At 47.7% G+C, this 22,969-nt stretch overlaps 1 protein-coding gene across 3 annotated transcripts in view; it reads left to right on the forward strand.

Annotated features, from left to right (window-relative positions):
• The window catches only part of OS9 (OS9 endoplasmic reticulum lectin), a 596,790-nt gene that overhangs the window by 229,370 nt on the left and 344,451 nt on the right, over positions 1-22,969 (forward strand). For 2 of the 3 annotated variants that reach the window (XM_069653613.1, XM_069653616.1), the window contains exons 5-7: positions 5,515-5,613; positions 6,585-6,786; positions 9,598-9,759. In XM_069653613.1, the coding sequence (XP_069509714.1) occupies positions 5,515-5,613; positions 6,585-6,786; positions 9,598-9,759 (463 nt within the window). The remainder of the gene's footprint in view (positions 1-5,514; positions 5,614-6,584; positions 6,787-9,597; positions 9,760-22,969) is intronic. The other variant, XM_069653615.1, reaches the window with a different exon arrangement.

Raw genomic sequence — 22,969 nt, forward strand, 5'->3', positions numbered from 1 at the left:
AACCAATCTGCCAGTTCAATCGTTTGTGGGGCTGGAAAAATTCTCCTGCAAGTTTCTCTTGTTATCAACTTTTTTCAAGACTTCCCCCTACTCCAGGATTACTAAGAACAATTTCCAAAACTTTACAATTTGCACCAGCATATGGCTGTTTCGCGGTTGAAATTGCTTGCCCCTGGTGATTTGTCTGACTTGTGTTCTGTAACACATTCTCTTAAAGTCAAGGTAGTTACCTCACCGTGAAACGGTGCACAAGAGCATTGTATGAAGGGAACCCGATATTTACTTAAGAACATGGCATAATCCCTTTGAATGTCTTTACCTGTCCTTGGATGTGAGTTAAGGGATTTTTTTTAAACGTTGTGCAATTTTGACCTGAAAATGTTCCTTTTCTTTGCGTGCCAAAGAAGGTTTGTGTACCTACTGGAATCAAATTTGACCTCCCCAATAGGTCTTTAGTTTCCACCGAGTTTATCGACAAACCACTGTAATTACTTTCTTTTTAATTGGGATTATATTGTACAATTTCCATTTGTTCACATTGATTTCTTTTTCTTTATTGAAGAATTAAAGGCGAAAGTGCAGATGGGTCTGCTGTTAGATGCTAATTTCTTTAATCACGTTATAAATTATTGTATGTAAAATGTTCTATGTAGAGCGTTTTGACGACGGTGCTATATAAATAATACATCCTTGTCGTCATGATCCAACAGTATTGATAAAGGTTCAAATGTGTTGTCTGTTTGAGATACTATTGGTGTTCCCAGTGGTAAAGCCAGTTACTATGTATTTTGGTACGTTAAAGAAAATCTGGGTCTTAGTGCAGTTTTTTTCCCTCCTAGAATTCTGCCATTCATTTACTGGTGCAACTTGAATTTTTGGCCGTTCATACTACTGCATCAAGTAATCAATTTAGTTATGTTTAAAGAAGGATCCTTATCTACTGTTTATAGGTGGTGGTATCACTTGGTATTCTTCCTACCTCCTTGTTGTCCATCCAGTTCAGCCCCACAGTGGCTCCTCCCTTGCCTGGATTTTTAATGATTGGTGTCTCATTTTGCATGGTAATCCCATGTTTGCGTGTCTTGTCAGTCTTTAACTCAGTTGGTTAATTTGATACAATTACTAACAGAGTGCAGATGACACAATTCCGAAATTGCAGATGACACAATTCCGAAATTGCAGATGACACAATTCCGAAATTGCAGATGACACAATTCCGAAATTTGCTCCATATGTACAAGCTACCCCCGTGATTGATACTTGCAGATCCCGTGGGTCCACTCCACTAAAATATTCTGACTGGCACTGCTCTTAAAATAATGTATGGAAAGACGTGTCTAAAACATCTTATAAATGGTGGTCCGTAATCTGTTTCGCAATGCGATAAAATCAGCTGTAAATACATTCACTCTGCAGTAAGCTATTGTGAGCTAGTAAGTCATTATTTGGGAAATATCTTTGAGTCACAATTTTCTGTGACGCATTGGCAATTTCTTCTCAGCAAGTTGCATCCAGGTCTCAGTGGGGATGTGATGTATGTGGCACTTTGTGGACTTGCATGGCTCTCTAAGCTGGGCGCTGCTGTGAAAGTGCCCTAGTCACTTTGTGCAAGTAACCATGCCCATCCAGTTGTTCTGGTTGGAGGCAGTTCAATTGAAACCATCAGCTGTACCCAGTGCAGTCATTTTGGGTCTCAAGAAGCCTTTCTTCCGGGAGGCTCCCAAAAAGAAGGTGGTCTGTTTGGAAATCCAGTAGCAAGGCAACTCTACTTTTGCGCCCTTGTGTGATTGCTAGGTGACTGGAAATGAGTAATTTCTGTAATAAGTTGCCCGAGATGGATGGATGGATGGATGGATGGATGGATGGATGGATGGATGGATGTCCGAGGGGATCATAGATGGCCATGAGTGTTTGTGTTTGAAACTAGCACACATTGGTTGCCCGCCACATTTTTTTAATGGTGCATGAGTGTTTGGGTTCCCCTCTAGCCTCCCTGTTTCCGCATAAAAGCAGCCACTGAACCATTATTTTGTCAGTTATAGGGGTTTGATCCTGAACACCCAGATAGACTACTGGCCCGAGTATGATGACTGAAGCCCCTGCACCAGCATCTTTTAGACTGAATATCTGACCACAAGAAGGAGCCTTCTACGGACCCATAATCCAAAGGGATCGTAGAAGTTTCATCCAAAATGTCTACACCCATTCTGGATCAATGGGCTGAAGGCATTGTTCAGGCCAGTTCTTTTCACTCCTCCAACTTCAGGACTTGTATTTGCTGCTTGACCTCTGAACCCGAGTACTAATGATTTTGCTGTTATTGTGCAATGGTTTCCTCAGTTGGGCTCTTTGTTGGATGACTGAACAGTGTAGTGGACACTGGTACCGTCCTCCGAAGGCCGAGATAGTAATGGATTATTATTCTGCACTTTAATGCAACATGAATAAGATATGCAGAATATATACCCAAACAAGGGAGCTAGGTTTGAGAGGAATTTCATGCATTGTGTGAATAACGAATAGTTTCCAACCCTTGGATTAGGGGATTCCAAAGAGCACAGATCTGGCAGGGGAAAAGTCCTATTACATGCACGTTAAATGAAATAAACCAATGCCAGGAAGCCTACCCAGCACCAGTTTAGATGACTGAGCTCACTTTGCACACGTCCACCCTTGCTGTCGAACAGTTAGAAAGTCAGGCTGTCTCAATCTAACCAGTTTAAAACGAGGAGAGGTTACATTTTCAATTAATGTGAACCGAAGGAAAGGGTTATAGTGATTTACCCATCTTCAAATGAATTTTGGTCAAGTAGGGAATCCCAGATTAGGATCCATATCTTCAAATTCCAATGTTACCACCCTGGCACTTCAATAAGTAGCCTTATTTCTGCCACGTGCACTTCTTTGATATAATGATGGCCAGTTTATTTCCAAGGATTCTCGCATTCATTAGATTAATAACCTGGAGCAGATGGGGCAATGTATTTGCTCAAGATGACATTACTTTTGGCAAGGGGGGAACTCTGGATTTGAATCGGTGGCATTAGCTCACTAAAATTGTAAAGTTCATAGAGACTGCACACAAACATTGACCACCCAATGACCTTATAAGGGGGTCCCACAGAAATGGCAAGCCGGCGCATGCTTTTGAAACAATATTTGTTGGATTGCTGGGACTCAAGCATTTTAAACTGCATTAAAAATGTATATGCTCGTTTGCTCAAAGACGCTGTACTTTATCCCAGAGTGATAAGTATTTCATGTTTTGTGTGAAATATTGTGTGGCAAAAAGTTTTGCAGTGCTTCCCTCAACCTGTGATCCAGCTAGGTTCACTATTGCTCTTTCTGATCTCAAGTTGCTGAGCTGCCATTTCTTTGCCTGGCCTTTTGAGGAGGTCCCTCTGACTTCTGATGGGACTCGTGGCCCGTTTCCACGGGGTCACCGTCTTAATTTGCTGACCTTGCCCATCCTCCTGACATCTTCACTTGCTGCATAAAGGATCCCTCTCAGAATGCTCTAGTAAGGTATGGCACCAACTACTTTTCTGTGGCGGATCTTCTCACAGGCCCCCAACCCCGCACTGAATTCATGGTTCCACTCCTCGAGCAATGCAATGATCCTGTGCGGACATCTGCCCGTCAGACACCTGCAACCTCTCTGGTACTGGGACTGTCTAGTCCCAGTACACTTCCTGCTGCCTGAATGTCTGTTGCTGGGGATAAGTTGCGACTAGCGGTTATCAATCGTGGAAAGCCACTGCCTTTTTGAATGGTGCAGATGCTTGCCACTGGTGGACTGGACTATCTTCCAGTCCAGATCTTGGGAAAGGGGGGATTCCAGCAGCCATTCGCCATATCATTGTTGCAGTGTCCTCTATAAAGAAAATTAGCCAGTTGGCGATCCAAGGACAACTCCTGCAGCTGACCAAAACCACCTCCAGTGTAGTCCCGGTGAACCTGTGCTCCTCTGCCTGATCTCAAGAAGACCCTTGCCTGTTCTTCGGTCCGTGGACTGGTTGGAACAACCACCCTAGCGCAAGGATCTGTGCCTACTGAACCTTCAGAGATGACTCTGGACCAACCAGTGGACGGACCAGCTCTCTCCTGGGCTACCTTGCTTCAGCCATCGCCATTCCGGATGAAAACTTGGAACATCTTCAACTTGTACAGCAAGACACTGCCTCCTGCATTTTCAGCCTCTTTGCATAAACGAAAGCTAAACTGGCCCTATTCCTTTGTTTGTCCCAGGTTATATTAATTTTTCAGTGTATTCATAAGGCTTATAATAAATTACTATAAAACATATTTACTATCTAAATTGAATTATGTGCTACACTGTGTGGACTCATTGAGGGCTTCTGACCCCGCTCACGCTCTCCTGAGAGTAATCCTTGACTGCTCTACATTGCTACCGTGACTGGGTTTTGGCTAACCGCTCAGAATTAACTGTTCACTATTAATACGGTGACCACCTAAAATCTGTCCACCAGGCCAGATTCTAGAAATCCATTTAAACAGAACGAGTAAGAATGTTCACACACAGGCAATGTTCTTAAGCATATTTCTTTACATGTCTAAATGTTTGAGTGATTTGTTTTGAAGAATTTACTATGGATTATTGTTTTATTAGTACGTGAGGTGTGCATCTGAACCAGTCAGATGGCTTCGAATGCAGATATGAACTACTAGTTTTCTCTGCATTTTGGACCATCTCTTTGGATTTTTGCATCATCGGTGGTTTTGTTTTCTTTACTCTATCATCCTGACATGCTTCTTGCTCGCCTTCTCTCCCTCCTCCACCACACCCACCTCTGTTACATTTCACTGTTCCCCTACTAACTTTGAATATTCTTTTTTCCCTCCAGTCTCGTTTTGCTGCTTTGGTACATGCCGTCTTTCCACCCCTCTATCTGGTTAATGGTTTTGCCCTCAACCACCCCACTCTGCTTTCACTTGGGCCAGTCGAACATCTCCTATATATAGATTCTAAAAATGTCCTTTTGTATATCACTTTAAAGTTAAATTAACTCTGATAACTTGGCTCCTTGTTGAAACCTCCATTGCTGAAGTAGGCCCTATAGCTCCTTAAGCATAATTTCATTTATCCAGTTGGCATCTGTAGGAAACCTAGCGAATAGTACCATTATACCTTATTTTTTTAAAAATATTTTTATTGTGGAGCCTTTTATTTGTATGCTGTGCGGGTCATATCGCTTGCCTTGTTCTCGCTGCCGGATCTAACCTATTGAAAAGGGCATCTTTCTTGAAGCACTCAGAATCGTACAGTCCCCGCTCCAGGAAATCCGTGAAGTAGTCCTCTCTTGCCCTGGCATAGAGTATAGGAAGCCTGGCTCCACAGATAGGCTGTGAGGCAATTCGTTGTTGCTAAACTTCTGCTGCTCGGTTCATCTTTAAACGAGCATAAACCGGTAGTCCTGGAAAATCATAACGCAGATGTTTTGTGTTTTTCCTTACATATGTCTGAACACTGTCCTTTCAAATGTTTGTGTGCAGGCCTCGAAGCACCACCGGTTAAAGCGGTACCACAGTCAGCTGTACGTGAATGGATCAAAGTGTGACCTCAATGGCCGGACCAGGGAATCAGAAGTGAGGGTAAGTGTGAGCAGCTACAACCTTGCTCTGTTTTATGGCGCCAAATACATGATCAAGTTGCCTTTTAGTTTAATTTATTTTTTTTAAACTGGACATTGGTAGTGTTCTGCAGATGGGGCATCTTCTAATCCTATGTATAATAAAAAAGCATTAACGGGGAAGGTGGTGAAAGATGCTAAATGCACAAACCAGTCTTGTCCTCTGCTACCCTACTGAACCACTGGCACCAAGGAAAGGAGCCCATCTCCAAGCTTCTATCTCCCCTCTGCCCCCTCAAAGAGGTGGGCAGGTCGGCGATTGCTTTCTGCAAGGGAGCTCTGATTGATTTGTCCAGAAAAGCAAAAAAAAATGGTTTGTCGTACCGCTGATGTTCTGCTTGACTCCTGCAATTTTATATTGTTTAGACTTTTGTTGTTTGTTAAACCTCTGGAAACTGGAGTTGTGCATTTGCTCTTGGCAACGTGCCAAACCCGGCTCACCTCTGGATTTTCTGGTTTACCCAGCTCCTTTACCTCTACCATATAGTTCACGTTTGTAACCTGCATTAAGTACTGTCACAAATTCACGTAAATGGCGATATGAGTACTAACCGCAGCAGTCATCACAGCTAATATACAGCATTAAGAGAACTTGGTCCTTGCATCAGTCTTGTCTGATGAATCGGTCAACCTATAAAGATTTTCATCTCTTGTGCTCCTTATGTCCCACTGCCCACCTCAGTGCCACTTACCCTCTGCATTATTTTTTTTATTGACCATACAAAAAACCATGGTCAATGTCCCATTGACTCAAATAAATCCTTGAAGCACTGAGGCATCTCTGCCCTCCCCACCCCCCAACGCCCAAGATTAAGTTTCTGGCTCTTAGTGCCATATAACCTAACTGTCTACTTAAAACCATTGTCGCCAGTCCTATGTGCACTACGATTGTTTCACCCATGCACTGCGCCAATCTTCTTTTCTCTTGTGCAGTATGTGTGTGAGGAAGGCGCAGGAGATTACATTGCGCGCATTGATGAGCCACAGTCCTGCACATACGTCCTGACGGTTCACACTACGCGGATCTGTCATCATCCGTTCCTACGGCCCCCGTCCACCGCCACACCGCAGTCTATCCACTGCCACCCTGCCCTCACTCCTGAGCAATACGTGGAGTATGTTAAAGCACAAGTCTGTGAGTAACTTTGGCGCTGTCCCACTTAATTGTTTATTTGTTTTCTATACCGTAGACCTCCTAATCAATGTCGTGTTCAGAGCCCTTAGCTAAATGTAGCTAAAGAGATGTAAATATTAGAAATGGTTATGCTGCAAGTGTGTACAGTCTCCATAGATGACAGGTCTTTAAGGAGTCGTTCGAAAGTAGTCTTTTGATCTCAACTAAATTATGTTGAAGTCCGGGTACTGCAGCTTGCAGCTAAGAATCCTAATCCGGCCAATAATGGAAGTGCATGTTCTCGACACAAATGGGAGGTTTATCGTTGAATCTCTGTTCTTTTTATTTTTTTATTTTAAGCCCACCTATATTGCAGTATTTTTCCCACATGTTGAGGGCTTTGCAGTAGCTTATCAACCTGGGCACCTGAGATATGACCATTTTCAGATGAGATCATGCCTGTTATTTAAAATATTTGCTCGGCAACCACATTCTCGAGTGCATAGGAAGATCCTGAAAAGATGCTTCAATTTTTAATTTTCAATTTAACCAACATGATACATGATATGGCATTTGTCCTGCACCTATACACAAGTGTTAGAAGGCGCGACGAGGCAAAGAAGGGGGAACCGAGGGATGACGGACAATGATCTTACTAGGCCAAGTGACATTGAGATCGCACAAGTGCAGGAGAGTGTCAAAGTGCCAAGGGAAAGGGGAGAGGGGAGAGGGGCAGTGCTGTACATGGGATCAAAACAATGAGAAGTGCGGCCAGCAGGTGCAAGGGTAAGTGCAGACAGGTGTCCAAAAGTGCAGGTAGGGGGACTGTAGGGTTACAGATACAGACCCAAGTGCAAGGGTTGCTGGAAGGCAGTGCAGGTGTGCAACTTGGCGGGCAGGGACCTGGGCTCGAATTTGCAGGGTAGCCAGGTGACCAGTGCAGCATCAGACAGGAAATCAGCAGGGGAGAGGAAGAGATAAGTCAGAAGCAAAGGGGAAGATCTTGAGGTGCTTCCGGAGCCGGAGATGGTTCTCCTCAAGTTTCAGAGAGGCAGGTAGGCTGTTCCAGAGGGAGGCCCCACCCAAAAAAAGAGATCTACCACCAATTCGTTACTTGGAGAAGCGACTGACCCTGAGGGAGTTGGAGGAGCGAAGAGCTTGAGTAGGAAGTTATTTGCGAAGAGAGAGTTGGAGGTATTGAGAACCCAGGTCCCAGAAGGTCTTGTGGACAATGCAGAGGGTCTTGAACTTCATCCTTGCAGCCACTGGGAGCCAATGCAGAGATTTCAGTGCTAGAGATACACGATCTCTGAGCTTGAGGCCAAGGACAAGTCCTGCAGTCTTGTTCTTGATGAGTTGCAGACGGTAGAAGCAGGCAGATTTTGAAAGAGGCGGTTGCAGTAGTCCAGCCTAGAGAGAACTATAGCTCTAGAGACAGTGAGCCTCTGAGGAAGGAGAGAAAAGGAAGAATACCTCTGAGGAGGTGCATTTGGTAGTTTGACTTCTTAGAGACGTCAGTAATGTGAGGAGAAAAGGAGAGTGGAGTCGAAGATGACCCTGAGGTTCTTAGCCTCACAGGTGGCAGTAGGAAGAGGGCCAAGGGAGGCCTGCCAAAGAGTGACTGGAAAGGATGGTGCAGGTGTGCCGATGAGAATCTGTCTTCCTGGCATTAAGGCAGAGTTTGTTTGCGGCACACCACTAATAGATAGCAGACAGTCATTCTGATGAGGTGAGAGGAGAAGAGGTGGCCTGAAAACGAGCTGAGTGTCATCCGCATAGAACTGAAAGTTGGAGTAGAGAGCGGCAATGCAGTGGGCAAGAGGGGCCAGGTATTGGTTGAACAGCCAGGGAGAGCAGTTAGACCCCTGGGGAACACCACAGGTAGAGAGTGAGATGGAGGAATGGAAGGACCGAAGTTGGTCCGGGTAGGGTCGATTATAGAGGAACAAGGTCATCCAGGCCAGAGCCTGATCGAAGATACCCAGGTTAGCATGTAGACGATTGAGCAGGATAGCATGGTTGACCGTGTCAAAGGCAGAAGAGAGATGGAGTAAGATGAGGACAGAGGGGAGATTAGAATCCAGGTTAGAGGAGCAGTTTCCGTGTTTCTGGCTGCTCTGAAGCCAGACTGATGGTCATGGAGACAACCAACAGATTCAGTGTGAAGATTAAGCTGAGAGATGGCCAGCTTTTTGCCCAGGAAAGAAGTGATGGAGATCGGGCGATAGTTAGCCAGGCAGGAGGGGTCGGCTGACTGTTTCTTGAGAATTGGGTGCACAAGAGCGCTTCAAGGGGGAAGGGAGGGCTCCAGTGACGAAGGAGTGGTTGCAGAAGTCAGCCAGGGCAGGAGAAGGGGTGTCAATGTGGTCTTTGATGGTTTTGGAAGAACAGGGAAGAACCTTTTTTGACAAGACTTTCATAGATCGGACTTGTCTAGAATACTCGTCAGGGGAGAGCAGAGGAAAGGAAGAGAAAGGGGGAGGATAGGTGGCCACATGAAAAGGTGTAGTACTTTGTGTGCGTTTTTTAAAAAAAAAACGTGTGCATGTCGGCTTTAAAAAATAAAAAGCCTACTGTTTCCCTCTTCCAAAGAAATACGTGATCTGGTGTTGCACATTGGTTCTTGCATTGTCTGAGTGCTCTGGCGATTTTGATGGGTCTACATTTCTGGTTTCCAGGATGGTGGTGTCTGGTCAAGTTATTTGTGTCCACTAGACTGCTTTCAGTTTCATGTTTTGCTTTAGACCACATTGGTAGCCACTGGATGATTCTTCTAAGATAATAGCTTGTGTGTCTGTTTTTTTTCCCTTCCACTTGTTCCCCTGTTAAAAGCGGATACAAAGCGGATTGTAGAAGAGATCTCTGAAGAGCTGAAAATCCTGGACCCAGAAGTGTGGCGTGAAAAGGGTACTGATGGATCCAATGCCAGTCCTCAGACCTCGGAGCAGGAGTCTGCTCTTGAAAACGGCGAGGAGCCAGGAGGAGGTGAAAATGGTGCGCAGTGTCAGCCACTGGATACAAGGCATACTGTGTACATGGTATTGCCTCAAATAACTGTGCCAGTGTCAAAATTATCACATTGAAATTAACAAGTGAACATGTATGAAATTGGCCACTGAGATCGCAGGCACATTCTGCACTTCATTGGGGGAATGTTACATTCACCAGTGTGTCATTCACCACACGTGGCACATGCTTCAAGTCATTGCTTGGTGAGACCGCATTCCTTCTGTAATGTTGTTTGTCAAGAATCAATGGCGTTCCTCTTGTGGAGATAAAATAATTATATCTCCAGCAAAATGAAACCATTGAGCGACCGTCAAAGCTCCTTTTCTCCTATCCACATCAAAATAAATTGTTATTAAAAACAGCACTTTCAGGTCGAAAGAAATACATTAGATTGAAAGCCCAATAGAGCGAATAGCCCATCAAGAACAACTAAACATATAATGGATTATTCAGATAGTAAGATATTAAAATGTTTTATATATAATAGATATTGGTGCATGTGAAAAGGCTTCATTCTTTACGGTATGCTTCTGCTGTCACATTTTCTGTGAGCATTTTGAGTTATAAGTGGTGTAGTTGGAAGGTTGGAGCTGCGTGAACTGTGGGGCAAATACAGGATAGGTTCCAGGGGTTAGTTCTCCCAAATTATTGCATTTTGTTGTAGTTCGAAGTGGAAGGGCGTAAGTGTTTCCAGTCCGTGTTGCTATAACACCGAATGAGGTATGAATGTGGAGGAGGAGGAAGCAACTAGAAGAGTTGAACTGGACTATCTCAGAGATGGCCTTGAGAAGCTGATATAATCCAGTAGATGTTTTAAGGGTTTTATGTTCTCAACTCTTTATGGTTTTCATTGTCAGAAGTTTGCACTTGTCGAATAATCCAACTAATGTAGTGTTTCTGTAGTCCCTCAACCCCCAGTGGGCACTCTCCTCCCTACCCCAGGCTTCCCTGTTGCTGCTGGTCCGTGTGAAAAATAGCGATCTGTAACCCCTACTATCTTCAGCAATCTCTCGATTGTGGATGGTCCTAAAGGCCTTATCTGACTTTCTACTAGGCTTTCAAAAAGGTATTCTTTGCTAGTATTCCCCAAAATGGTAGTCTTAGACGTTTTTTGTATGAGGTTTGTATTCCCTTAGCCATTATCCTGTTCTCTCTCTCTTTCACTATTTACCCTGATCTTATAGCTCCTTATTCTCCTTTTACCCCTCCTACACTACTCTCACTTTCTACACCCTCTGATCTCGCCCAATCCTCTGCTCTTCATTGCTGGTCAAATGAAGATCATTTTCGGGATGAAAGCTGTATTTTGGGGTTAGAGAATAATATTTGGCAGCAAGTGTAATACACTTTCTGATGTTTGTTAATCTGCTTAGAATCACATGCTGTGCATAGGTCCGACATCCAGTGGTCACTGCGGAGTATTGCATTTTGTTTTTCATAGTCGAAAAGGGACGTCGACAAGGCGTGTCTGAAACACTATCCCTATAGTGACGTGCGTTGTACCCACAATCCCTCACGCGTCGAGGTCCCTCAGATTGTTTTTTTCCGCCCAGCTACTGGTCGACTTTACGCGGAGCTCCTCGAGAGACATTGCAGATTTCATCTCCTCGACCTTTGGTCGTTTTCCTATATTAATATAGAACATATCGACCCCCCCCCCTCGACGCTGTTGTGAAGCTGTCTCCGCCGAGCAAGATCTTCGACAGAGGGGACGAGCGGAGGAGATCCTTCGGCGTTGCCGAACACGTGGCCTGGCCTCGCAGGCCATATACAGTAGGGAGAGGGGGGGTCGTGGGACATCTCTGGTTCTTTTCTGAGAATGCCTTTCCTTTTCCCCTTCCTTTCCCTTGGGGTGGTTATCACGATTTATTGCCTCGGCTATGGAGAGGACACCCGTTAGGTTTTGCCCGCTTTGCAAGGGCAAGTTTACTTGGAAGGACAAGCATTCACGGTGTAACCGCTGCTTGCCCCTCGATCACAAAGAGGAAGGTTGCACGGCTTGTCGGCTTCTTAAGCCTAAGACTCTAAAAGACCGTAGGGTCAAGAGGTGGGCGGCCTACGCTATGTCGAAGGCCGACGCTTCACCCACTGTTGCTACCACCGACAGTGACGAGGAACGTGATACCACGACCTCCGCTACGGAAGTCGAAAACCCCCCTAAAGAGCGCACACGCGCTTCGTCGTCTGTCCCCGGCCCCGACGGGCTCGGCTCACGCCCTGCTTATGGGGATGAACACCCCGGCGACATTGACGCACACAAGACCACACATAAGCACACAACCCATGGCTCTTCTTCGTCGAAGGCGAAGAGAGCATCAGCGCCCAAGGAGACGCAGGTTCCACCGGCGGCCTCCTCGGACCGTTCGGGTTCGAAGCCCCTCTCGCAACCGTAGCCGCGACCAGCGACTGGGCTTTCGGCAAATAAGGGCGCCGCCCCCAAATCATCGGCAGGCGCGCATCAGCAGAAAGCGCATGCCGCCGTAGAGCGATCGACACCCATAACGTCGAAACCACAGCCCTCCGCTGACAAACGAGTCGCTGAGAGCTTGGCGAGGATCGTGGTAGCCGACGCCCACAAGCGTACGCCGAAAGACACGTCGAGCGCTACGCAGAGGTCAAAAGACACGCCGAAAAAGGCTGAAGAAAGGCAGGGACTACCCCCTTCAGTCGAGGGGACCCCCAACACACCTGAAGGCTTTTCGGAGGGCGACGGGACACTTTCCTCGACGTTGTGGAAGAGGTCGAGCCGTTTTCAGCTACAAGACACTATTTTTCCCCCGCTAGACCGCTCAGGGGTACCCCATGAAACCATGGAGAGGCTCCATCTCTGCATGGAAAGAATGGAGAGGTTTATGAATACCCAGAACCCTCCCACTCCCAAGAGAATAAGATCAGGGCCTCAGGAGGACCCCAGGGCCAAGATTCCGAGATTAGTCAATCCCCACCAGGACACAGCCTCAGACTTCCATAGTGTGTATGACCTCACTGGGGAGGAACATTACTTTGAGGAAGAGGATGATTTTATGGACGAGGAAGAGGGACGGAACCAGGAGGAAGGTCTGGAAGACAGCCCAGACTTGGTAGGAGAAGGCTTCGGAGAAAATCCAGAGGAAGGACCTTCTCACCCCTGGCAATCCCCATCAATATATTCCGACACTGATGTCCTGAACCTAAATCCTCCTGACAATTCACCTATTAGAAACACGTCTCCCATTGACGATCAGCCCACATTCAATGCCCTGTTGCGCAGAGCAGCAGCACATTTCGAACTGGACACTGGGGAGCTCTCTCCTGAATTAGACTTTGTGGAAAGAGTAATTAAGGAGAAACCCCCGGTCAGTCAGACCATTCCCCTCCTCGCTTCGGTGAAGAGAAGAATCATCCCTTCGCTGTCCACACCCGCACTAATCAGAGGGGTCAATCCTAGAATTGAAAAACTTTTCACTCCTTCACCCTCAGACCCGCTGTACATCAGGGGACATTCCATTCCGGATTCCCTGGTAGTAACCAATACAAGAAAGAGGGCAGGGGTACCACTTTCCACCAGTGAGGCACCACCTGACAAGGAGGGCAAGCGGTTATATGCCCTTGCAAAAAGAGTTACATCCTCGGCTGCCTTTTCGGCAAGAATTGCGAACAACAATTCTTTGCTCGCTAGCTATGCGGACGCGCAGTGGGCCAAACTGCGCAAAGACGCCGAAGAAGCGCCGGAACCACTACGTACACGCCTGCTTACAACTATTGGCGAAGGAACCCAGGTCAACCAGAGTATTGTAAAGAACTCTCTGGATGCTGCAGAAACAGCGGGACGTTCCCTGGTTCAGGGAATACTCCTAAAACGCCACGTATGGCTGCGCAACTCCGGGTTCAAACCGGAGACACAGGCGTCTTTAATAAATAAACCTGTTGAAGACTCTAACCTCTTCGGGAAAGCGGTGGATGAGGCTCTGGAGATGGCTAAAAAAGAGTTCGATACTATCAAAACTCTTGACCAAATCTCTAAGCCCTCTACCAGGCGCGGCTATGGCAACAAACGCTTTTTTCGTGGCCAACGCCAACAACAAAACCAGCAGCAACAGTACCACTGCCACCAATTTCCAGACCAATAGTGGGCAGTACAGCCAAAGAGGCCGGGGCAAAGGAAGATGCCGGGGGTCCATCCCCAGAGGCTCCCAAGCCCCCAACAACACCAAGTGACGCGAAGATTCGCGTCCCCTCCCATGCAACACCGGTCGGGGGCCGGATAACATCCTTTCTTCCAGCATGGGAGGGTATAACGTCAGACCCCTGGGTACTTTCCACCGTAGCCCACGGATACTGCATCGAATTCAACAGTTCCCCAACATACAAACCCCCGAGGGGACGACGCATGTCACTGGAACATCTTGCCATCCTTCTCCAAGAAGTACAACTACTGCTGGAAAAAGGAGCCATAGAGGTCGTGCCTCTATCTCAGGTAACGGAAGGTATTTATTCAGTGTACTTCCTTGTACCCAAAAAGGATCTAACCATGCGCCCTGTATTAGATCTGCGCCCAGCGAACAAGTTTATCAAACCCCAAAAGTTTCGTATGGTGACCTTACAGGAAGTGATCCCACTTCTATCACAGGGAGATTACATGACAACATTGGACATGAAAGATGCATACTTTCATATTTTAATGTTGCCAGCGCACAGAAAATACCTCTGGCTCATGATAGAGGGCAAACACTACCAGTTCAGAGTGCTACCCTTCGGCATAGCATCAGCACCGAGGGTATTCACGAAGGGGCTGGCAGTGGCAGCGGCCCACCTGCGCAGGTTGTCCATCCCAGTTTACCCTTACCTCAACGACTGGCTCATAACAGGGGATTCTTACGAAACATGCTTCTCCAATACCCAAAAGACTGTAGACCTTTTGTTCCAGTTGGGCTTCTCCGTCAACGAAAAGAAGTCCAGCCTAGACCCCAGCCAAATCAAACAATTCCTAGGGGCTCTAATTCAAACAAAGGACGGCCTCGTCTTCCCCTCCAAAGAGAGGGTTCAAAACATGCTGTTTCAGATCCCTCAATATGTGACCGGTCGAGAGGTGACGGTACGCAAAGCAATGCGCTTGCTAGGCATGATGGCGTTGTGTATTTATTTGGTACCTCACGCGCGCCTGCGCATGCGCCCAATGCAAGAGTGGCTCAACAGCCAGTGGTGTCAGGCCAGCCGACTGTGGGACGATCTAGTGGTGGTCTCGCAGGCCTTAGTTCTCTCGCTACGGTGGTGGACAAAGGAAAACCTGGAAAAAGGAAAACCCTTTGCCTTACCCGCGGCGGAAGCCACTCTAACCACAGACGCATCCCTCACAGGATGGGGGGCTCACCTATCCCATCAGACTGCTCACGGAGTGTGGACTCCGAACGTAGCATCCAAACACATCAATCTTCTAGAGTTACTAGCAGTGTTCAAGGCGCTAAAAGCCTTCCAGGAACACCTACAAGGCAGGACAGTGATGGTCCTTACAGACAGCACCACAGCCATGTATTACATCAACAAGCGGGGGAACCCACTCTCCAGGACTGTCCAAACTAGCCCAAAATATATGGAAGTGGGCTCTCAAACAAAACATGTTCCTACTGTCACAACATGTACCAGGGGAACTCAATCTGCTGGCAGACAAACTCAGCAGAGATTTCCCCCTGCCCGAAGAGTACGAATGGCGACTGCACGAAAACATCGTCTTCGAGGTCTTCACACAATGGGGATTCCCAGAAATAGACCTGTTCGCAACCCTGGAGAACTCACAATGCCTAAGTTACGCCTCCAGGTACCCCCAGAACCAATCCAAGGGGAACGGTCTGTCGATACAATGGTCAGGGAAATTTGTTTACGCTTTTCCCCCGACTCCCCTTCTCAACAAGGTGGTGCACAAGATGCACCAGGAACAAGTAACCATGATACTGGTGGCCCCAATGTGGGCCCGACAGCCATGGTTCGCTCACTTGATGGAGATGTCTCTATCCCCCCCAGTGAAACTCCCATGCCCATAAAACATTCTGTCACAAGACGAGGGCAGGACCCTACATCCATGCCCCCAGAACATGAACTTAGCAGCTTGGCTCCTGAGATCATAGAATTCGGACATCTACAGCTCCCGCAAAGATGCATGGACATCCTCAGGGAAGCCAGAAAACCTAACACTCTCCACTGCTATTCTAGCAAATGGAAGAGGTTTGTCATCTGGTGCAGGGGTAAGAGCATCAACCCAATTGACTGCTCTCCCACACATATTATTCTATACCTGACCCACCTATTGGATTCAGGTCTAGTGTTCAATTCCATTAAAGTCCACCTAGCGGCACTTTCTGCATACACCACTTCCCAACTCAAGGTGTCGTGGTGGAAGATCCCTGTTATAAAGGCCTTCATGGAGGGAGTAAAGAGAATACACCCCCCGATAGCTGACCCAGCTCCCGGATGGGACCTTAATGTGGTACTTACCAGACTCATGGGCTCTCCATTCGAACCCATGCACAAAGCATCTCTTAAACACCTCACTATTAAGACTGCTTTTTTAATAGCTATCACCTCCATCAGGAGAGTAAGTGAACTTCGAAGGGATTGTGTCCTCCGACGTATTCCTTATCTTAAATAGAAATCCTTCAGCTTTGCTGGCCTCGGAAAATTTTTTTCGCCAGAGGGCGCTGCGCGTCGATGATCGCCAAGTCGATGACCCTCGACGGCCTCCGTGCCGACGTCGACGTCATCCTGCCTATAAAGGCCGCGCGCAGCGTCCGTTGCTCAGTTCCGTTTTTCCGCGCTTCGTGGTGCCTCGGAACACCGTTGCTCAGTTCTCGTCAAGATAACGTATATAATATTTAACCTCGATATCGATGGCATCCTCCTCCGACCCGACGACCCCTCGGTCCGGTTTCAAAAAGTGCCGAGACTGCGGGAAGAAAATGTCGTTGACGGACCCTCACAGGGTCTGTTTGTGGTGTCTGGGAATCACGCACCAGAGTTCGGAGTGTGAGGAATGCCTTTCCATGACGGCGAAAGCCTTGAAGGAGCGTAGGGGGAAGCTCGAGAGAGGTAGGTCAACTTTAACTTCCTCGAAAGCTTCTTCGGTAGAGTCGAGACGTTCGTCTCCTCACCATAAAAAACACTCTCGATCTAGATCACGAAGTGGCTCCCACCACTCGTCGACATCGAGACACTCGAAGAAGAGACGTAGGAGATCCCCTTCGTCATCTTCGTCGAGTTCTCCTGAGAGAGTTCATTTCCCCACAAAACGCAGCTCGCAAGCTGAGTGGGAGGAATTCAGGAAAAAGATGCTAAGCGTCTTCGAGAACGCGGCCTCGTCCCCCTCGAAGACAGCTGAGGGTGATACCCCGGGTAAAAAACCCAAAAAATCTAAACGCCGCGAGTCGCAGTACCCGGCGGAAAAGTCAACCCGAAAGCGCCTCGAGCCATCGGGAGATAAAGCATCATCGACGCCATCGTCGAAAACTCCTTCGAAACAGAGGTCGGCGCCATCGACGCCGTTGTCGAAGGATTCATCGGCGCATCAGTCGATCGAGTCGACGCCGACGTCGACGCCGATATCGACGCCGGTGAAGGAAAGAACCACGGCTACTCCACAGCCAACGGTTAGACAAAAGACCTCCGACTCGACGCCGAGAACGTCGACGTCGTTCTCGAGCAGGACTCCGATCCTTTCGAGTTCCTCGAGGCCTAGTACACATTTCTCGACGCTTTTCACGGCGCCTTCGAGTACTTTCACGTCGGTGTCGACGACATCGACGTTTTCAAGGCCTGTGATGATGGCTCCTTCTGCATTGGAAATGGGGTTTATACCATTCCAAAAACCAAAGTATCCCCCTTTAACCTCGATTTTTGAGGAAAGGGAGGATTCAGACCAAGATATTGATTTACAGAGGACCACATCACCAGAGCCAGAGACTTTCGCCTCTGAGGATAGAAGATTAAAAAATCTTCAGGATGCACTTCAGGAAGCTAGTGGCTTGGACACTTCTCCTGAAGCAGAATTTATCAAACCAGACCCAGGAGAACATGCGGAGACTCCATATAGAGCTCTGATGTCTAGAATCATAGAATTTATGGGTTGGTCTGCACCTTCTCCTGCCTTTCAGCAGGATGATCTCACTGACATACTGGACAAGGGCCCACAGGAGGATCCTGTGGTTCCATTTCACTCTGCTCTACAGAGAAGGATTTTGACAAACTGGGAAACGCCGGAAATTATCCCGGCAGTAAATAAAAAACTGTCAACAAAATACAGGGTGGCTAGTTCTGACCCTGAATATTTGTCAAAACACCCTACTCCTGAGAGCTTAGTTGTACAGGCTGCAACCTCATCAGGCAGCACATCTGCATACCCCACTGCTCCGCAGGATAGGGATGACAAAAAGTATGATGCCATGGCTAAGAAGGTTTTTTCTGCCTGTAGCATGGCGTTAAAGTCTATTAACGCGACCTGTACGCTCGCTAGGTTCAGCCACACCCTTTGGGAGTGCGCTTCATCAGCGGCTGACTGCCTCCAAGAAGGAGAGGAAAGGGACGCATTTTTAAACATCATCAGGGATGGTAAAGATGCGATGTGCGAGACCCTACAAACTGGCCTAGATTCTGCTGACAGTATCAGCAGGGCCATGGCGGCAAGTACCACAATCCGCAGGCATGCGTGGTTGAGGAAGTCTGGTTTTGCCTCTGACGTGCAGACCAGGCTTTTGAATATGCCCTTTGACGGTTCTACCCTCTTTGGAAAGAAGGCGGATGACAGTTTGGAAAAACTGCAAACGTCCAAGGCAGCAGCCAAGTCATTGGGAGCTGCTATCCGTCAGAATACCTTTCGTCCTTCGGGATCATCGTGGAGAGGACGGTCCTTTCGTTACTATTCCTCATATGGAAAGGGCAGAGGACGACCGGCTCAAAGAGGCCAAGGAAGATTTACCCGTGGTGGACGGGGTAGGGGAAAGAAAGCCGCACCCGCAGGAGCAGGAGCCACTTTACCTTCGGCAACTGCATCAGCCGCTTCAAAACCACTCTGAGGTCTCCCCTCACAGAACACCAGTAGGGGGCAGGTTAACTCACCATCTGACGGAATGGCAGGCTATTACGTCAGATGCTTGGGCTCTGGAGACAGTGGCCCAAGGTTACTGCCTGCCCTTCCTACATATCCCTCAGAGTCATCCACCGGGGAACAACCCTTTGAAGCTTCCAGATCCGCTCCTCTTGCAGGAGGTTTTAGACCTGCTAGAGAAAGGTGCCATAGAACTGGTACCTGTAGCGGAAAGGAACAAGGGTTGGTACTCCCCCTACTTCATAATACCGAAGAAGGACGGAGGACTGAGACCCATCTTAGACTTACGGGAATTGAACAAATTCCTCCGAAAGGACAAGTTCAAGATGGTGACTCTCTCTCAGATCCTTCAGGCCCTCCAGCTTCAGGACTGGTTGGTATCTCTAGACCTCCAGGACGCTTATTTCCATGTGCCGATCCATCCCAGGCACAGGAGATACCTGAGGTTCGCAATTGGCAGCTCTCATTATCAATTTCGAGTTCTGCCATTTGGGCTAACCTCCGCCCCGAGGGTCTTTACCAAGCTAATGTCGGTTGTGGCTGCAAGTCTAAGGAGGGAAGGGATTCATGTCTACCCTTACCTAGACGATTGGTTGATCAGAGCTGTATCTTCGGAACAGGCTCAGAGACAACTAGATTATGTTTGCCACTTCCTTCACAAGCTGGGCTTCTCCCTCAATTTAAAGAAGTCACAGATGATACCATCACAGAGACTCCAATTCATTGGAGCAGTCCTGGACACTTCCCTGGGAAGAGCCTTGCCACCAGAGGTGAGGGCTCGAGATATTCTGCAGATGGTCATCAGATTTCAGAATGCCCAATATCTCCCAGCCTACGACTTTCTGAGGTTGCTAGGCCTCATGGCATCCTGCATATTCCTCGTGCCGGAGGCTCGCCTGAGAATGAGATCCCTCCAGTGGGCACTGAGAACTCAGTGGTCACAGTTCTCAGGAAGGATGACAGATCTCCTTCGGATCCCGGTCAAAGTAGCCCAAGACCTTCAGTGGTGGGCCTGTCGGGAGAACATCCTGAAAGGAGAAATGTTTTGGCAACCATGGCCGGAGATAACAGTAGTCACGGATGCCTCACTCACGGGGTGGGGAGCTCACGCCAACGACTTGACCATCAGCGGTCGTTGGTCTCCATCGGAGTCCAGACTACATATCAACCTGTTGGAGCTGAGAGCCATCAGACTAGCGCTGAAGGCTTTTCTGCCGTCTGTACGGGGAAGAAACGTCCTAATAATGACGGACAATACAGTGGCCATGCACTACCTCAACAAAAGAGGAGGCGTAGGCTCACTACCACTGTGCAGAGAGGCGATGCAGCTCTGGTTTTGGGCAATTCAGGAAAGAATCTCTCTATCGGCAATTCACCTAGCCGGAGAGAAGAACTTGACAGCGGACGCTCTGAGCAGGCAGAGCACAGTCTCTCACGAGTGGGAGATAGCTCAGGAAGTCCTTCAAGAGATCTTCGCCCTTTGGGGAACCCCTCAAGTGGATCTGTTCGCCACCAGTATCAACAGGAAGTGCGACAGATTTTGCTCAAGGGAATTTCCCCCGAGAGGAGCTCTAGGAGATGCGTTCGTAGTGGACTGGGAGTTCCCACTTCTGTACGCGTTCCCTCCGGTCCCTGTCATTCCTCAAATGATCAGGAGGTTGAGAAGGTTTCGGAAGACCATGATCCTAATTGCCCCGGATTGGGCCAGGAGAACGTGGTACCCGGACCTTCTAGACATGTCCATCTGCCCTCCAATTCGACTGCCATACAGAGAGGATCTTCTCTCGCAGAAGGAAGGTCAGGTTCTCCATCCAGCCATCAAGACCCTCAACCTTCACGCTTGGTGTCTGAAAGGTTGAGGTACAAGGATTGGGACCTTCCAGATGATGTTATGGAGGTGTTGCTTTCGGCCAGAAGGCCGGCAACTAAAACTCTATACCGCTGCCGTTGGAACAAATTTTGCAGCTGGTGCAGAGAAAAGAATATTGAACCCTTTTCTTGTGGTACACCTATGGTGTTGTCATTCTTACTTTACCTGGCTAATTCAGGCCTACAGGTTGGCACAATTAAGGGCTATCTCGCAGCGCTATCAATCTTTAAGCGCACTGCAGAGGAGCCTTCATACTTCAAAATTCCATTGGTAATACAATACCTAAAAGGATTAACTAATGTTTATCCCCCGAAACCTTTTCAAGTTCCCTTATGGGATTTAAACCTAATTTTAAACTTCCTAAAGGGTGCCCCTTTTGAACCACTACACTCTTGTTCATTGAAGCTTCTCACCCTCAAAACTGTTTTGCTAATAGCATTGACATCTGCTAGAAGGGTTAGCGAGTTGCAAGCCTTATCGTGTAAACCTCCACATACAATCTTTTACAAGGACAAAGTTGTTCTTCAGGTGAAGCCTAACTTCCTCCCGAAGGTAGTCTCGGAGTTTCACATCACTCAGAAGATTATATTACCTTCTTTCTACCCTCCTCCTCATCCGGGGAAGGAGGAAGAGAGACTGCACAGGCTGGACCCTAAGCGAGCCTTGAGCTTTTATATCAGCAGATTGGCTAAGATCAGACAAGCAGACCAACTCTTTGTAGGTTATGCAGGACATAAGTTGGGCCTTCCAATAACAAAACAAACCATCTCCAGATGGATTATTTTAGCCATTCTGGAGTGCTACAAATTGGCAGGAAAGGAGCCTCCTCAAAATCTAAGGGCTCATTCTACCAGGGGTATCGCAACATCCTCAGCCCTTCAAAGAGGGGTGCCAATTCGAGATATATGTGCGGCTGCCACATGGTCGTCCGCACATACATTTACCAAATTCTATAGCCTGGATTCCTCCTCTAGTCAAGAAACTAGATTCGGCAAGGCTGTGTTACACTCTGTCCATTCTGGAAGGGTAACATAACTTTTATTACTCCCGCCTCCAGTCACAATACCACTGCTATGGGAGTCTATCTAAGATAAGGAATACGTCGGAGGACACAATCCCTTCGAAGAACTAGTTACTCTTACCTTGTAACGTTCTTTCGATGGGATGTTCCTCCGACGTATTCCTTATCGACCCTCCCATCCATCCCCGCAGTATGACTTCCTGTGGGTTTACAGCCTATGCTCCTTCAAGGTGATTAGTCTAATCCAAAAACATTACTGGGGACTACAAAACGGAACTGAGCAACGGACGCTGCGCGCGGCCTTTATAGGCAGGATGACGTCGACGTCGGCACGGAGGCCGTCGAGGGTCATCGACTTGGCGATCATCGACGCGCAGCGCCCTCTGGCGAAAAAAATTTTCCGAGGCCAGCAAAGCTGAAGGATTTCTATTTAAGATAAGGAATACGTCGGAGGAACATCCCATCGAAAGAACGTTACAAGGTAAGAGTAACTAGTTCTTCAGGTTCTTTCTGTTCTAGACCCCTTCGTTACAGCTCACAGAGATAAGGTGGTTCTACGCACTCACCCAAGGTTTGCTCCGAAATTCATCTCAAAATTCCACGTAAACCAGTCTATAGAACTACCAGCGTTCTTTCAAAATCCTTCCAACTTGGGAGAAAGGACTCTGCACACACTAGATGTCCGCAGAGCGGTCATGTTCTACATGGAAAGAACCAGACCACTGAGGAAGACTAATCAGTTCTTCGTCTCGGTGGCAGCAGGAAGAGAAGGGGATGCAGTTTCAAAGTCCACTATTTCTAGATGGATTGTTCAATGCATCACTCTCTGCTATACTCTTGCTAAGAGAGAACTGCCACTTAGGCCAAGAGCACATTCTACTCGAGGCACGGGGGCGTCCATAGCATTCATTGCAAATGTTCCCCTTGAGTCCATCTGCAAAGCGGCTACCTGGAGTTCTGTGCACACCTTTACAAAACACTACTGTCTAGATGCACACTCTAGATCTGACTCCCAGGTGGGACAGGCAGTATTAAGACATCTTTTCTCTGCTGTTCCTTCTCATAACCCACCGCCAACTCCGGGTACTGCTCGCTAGTCTATGCACAGCATGTGATTCTAAGCAGATTAACAAACATCAGAAGACAATGCATTACTTACCGTAAAAGCATTCTGATGGTTGTATCTGCTTAGACTCACATGCGCCCACCCTTCCTCCCCGCTCGGATGGAAGGA

The sequence above is a fragment of the Ambystoma mexicanum genome, chromosome 3q (genome assembly GCF_040938575.1).
Source record: "Ambystoma mexicanum isolate Mex_15411 chromosome 3q, UKY_AmexF1_1, whole genome shotgun sequence".
NCBI classification, from domain to species: Eukaryota; Metazoa; Chordata; class Amphibia; order Caudata; family Ambystomatidae; genus Ambystoma; species Ambystoma mexicanum.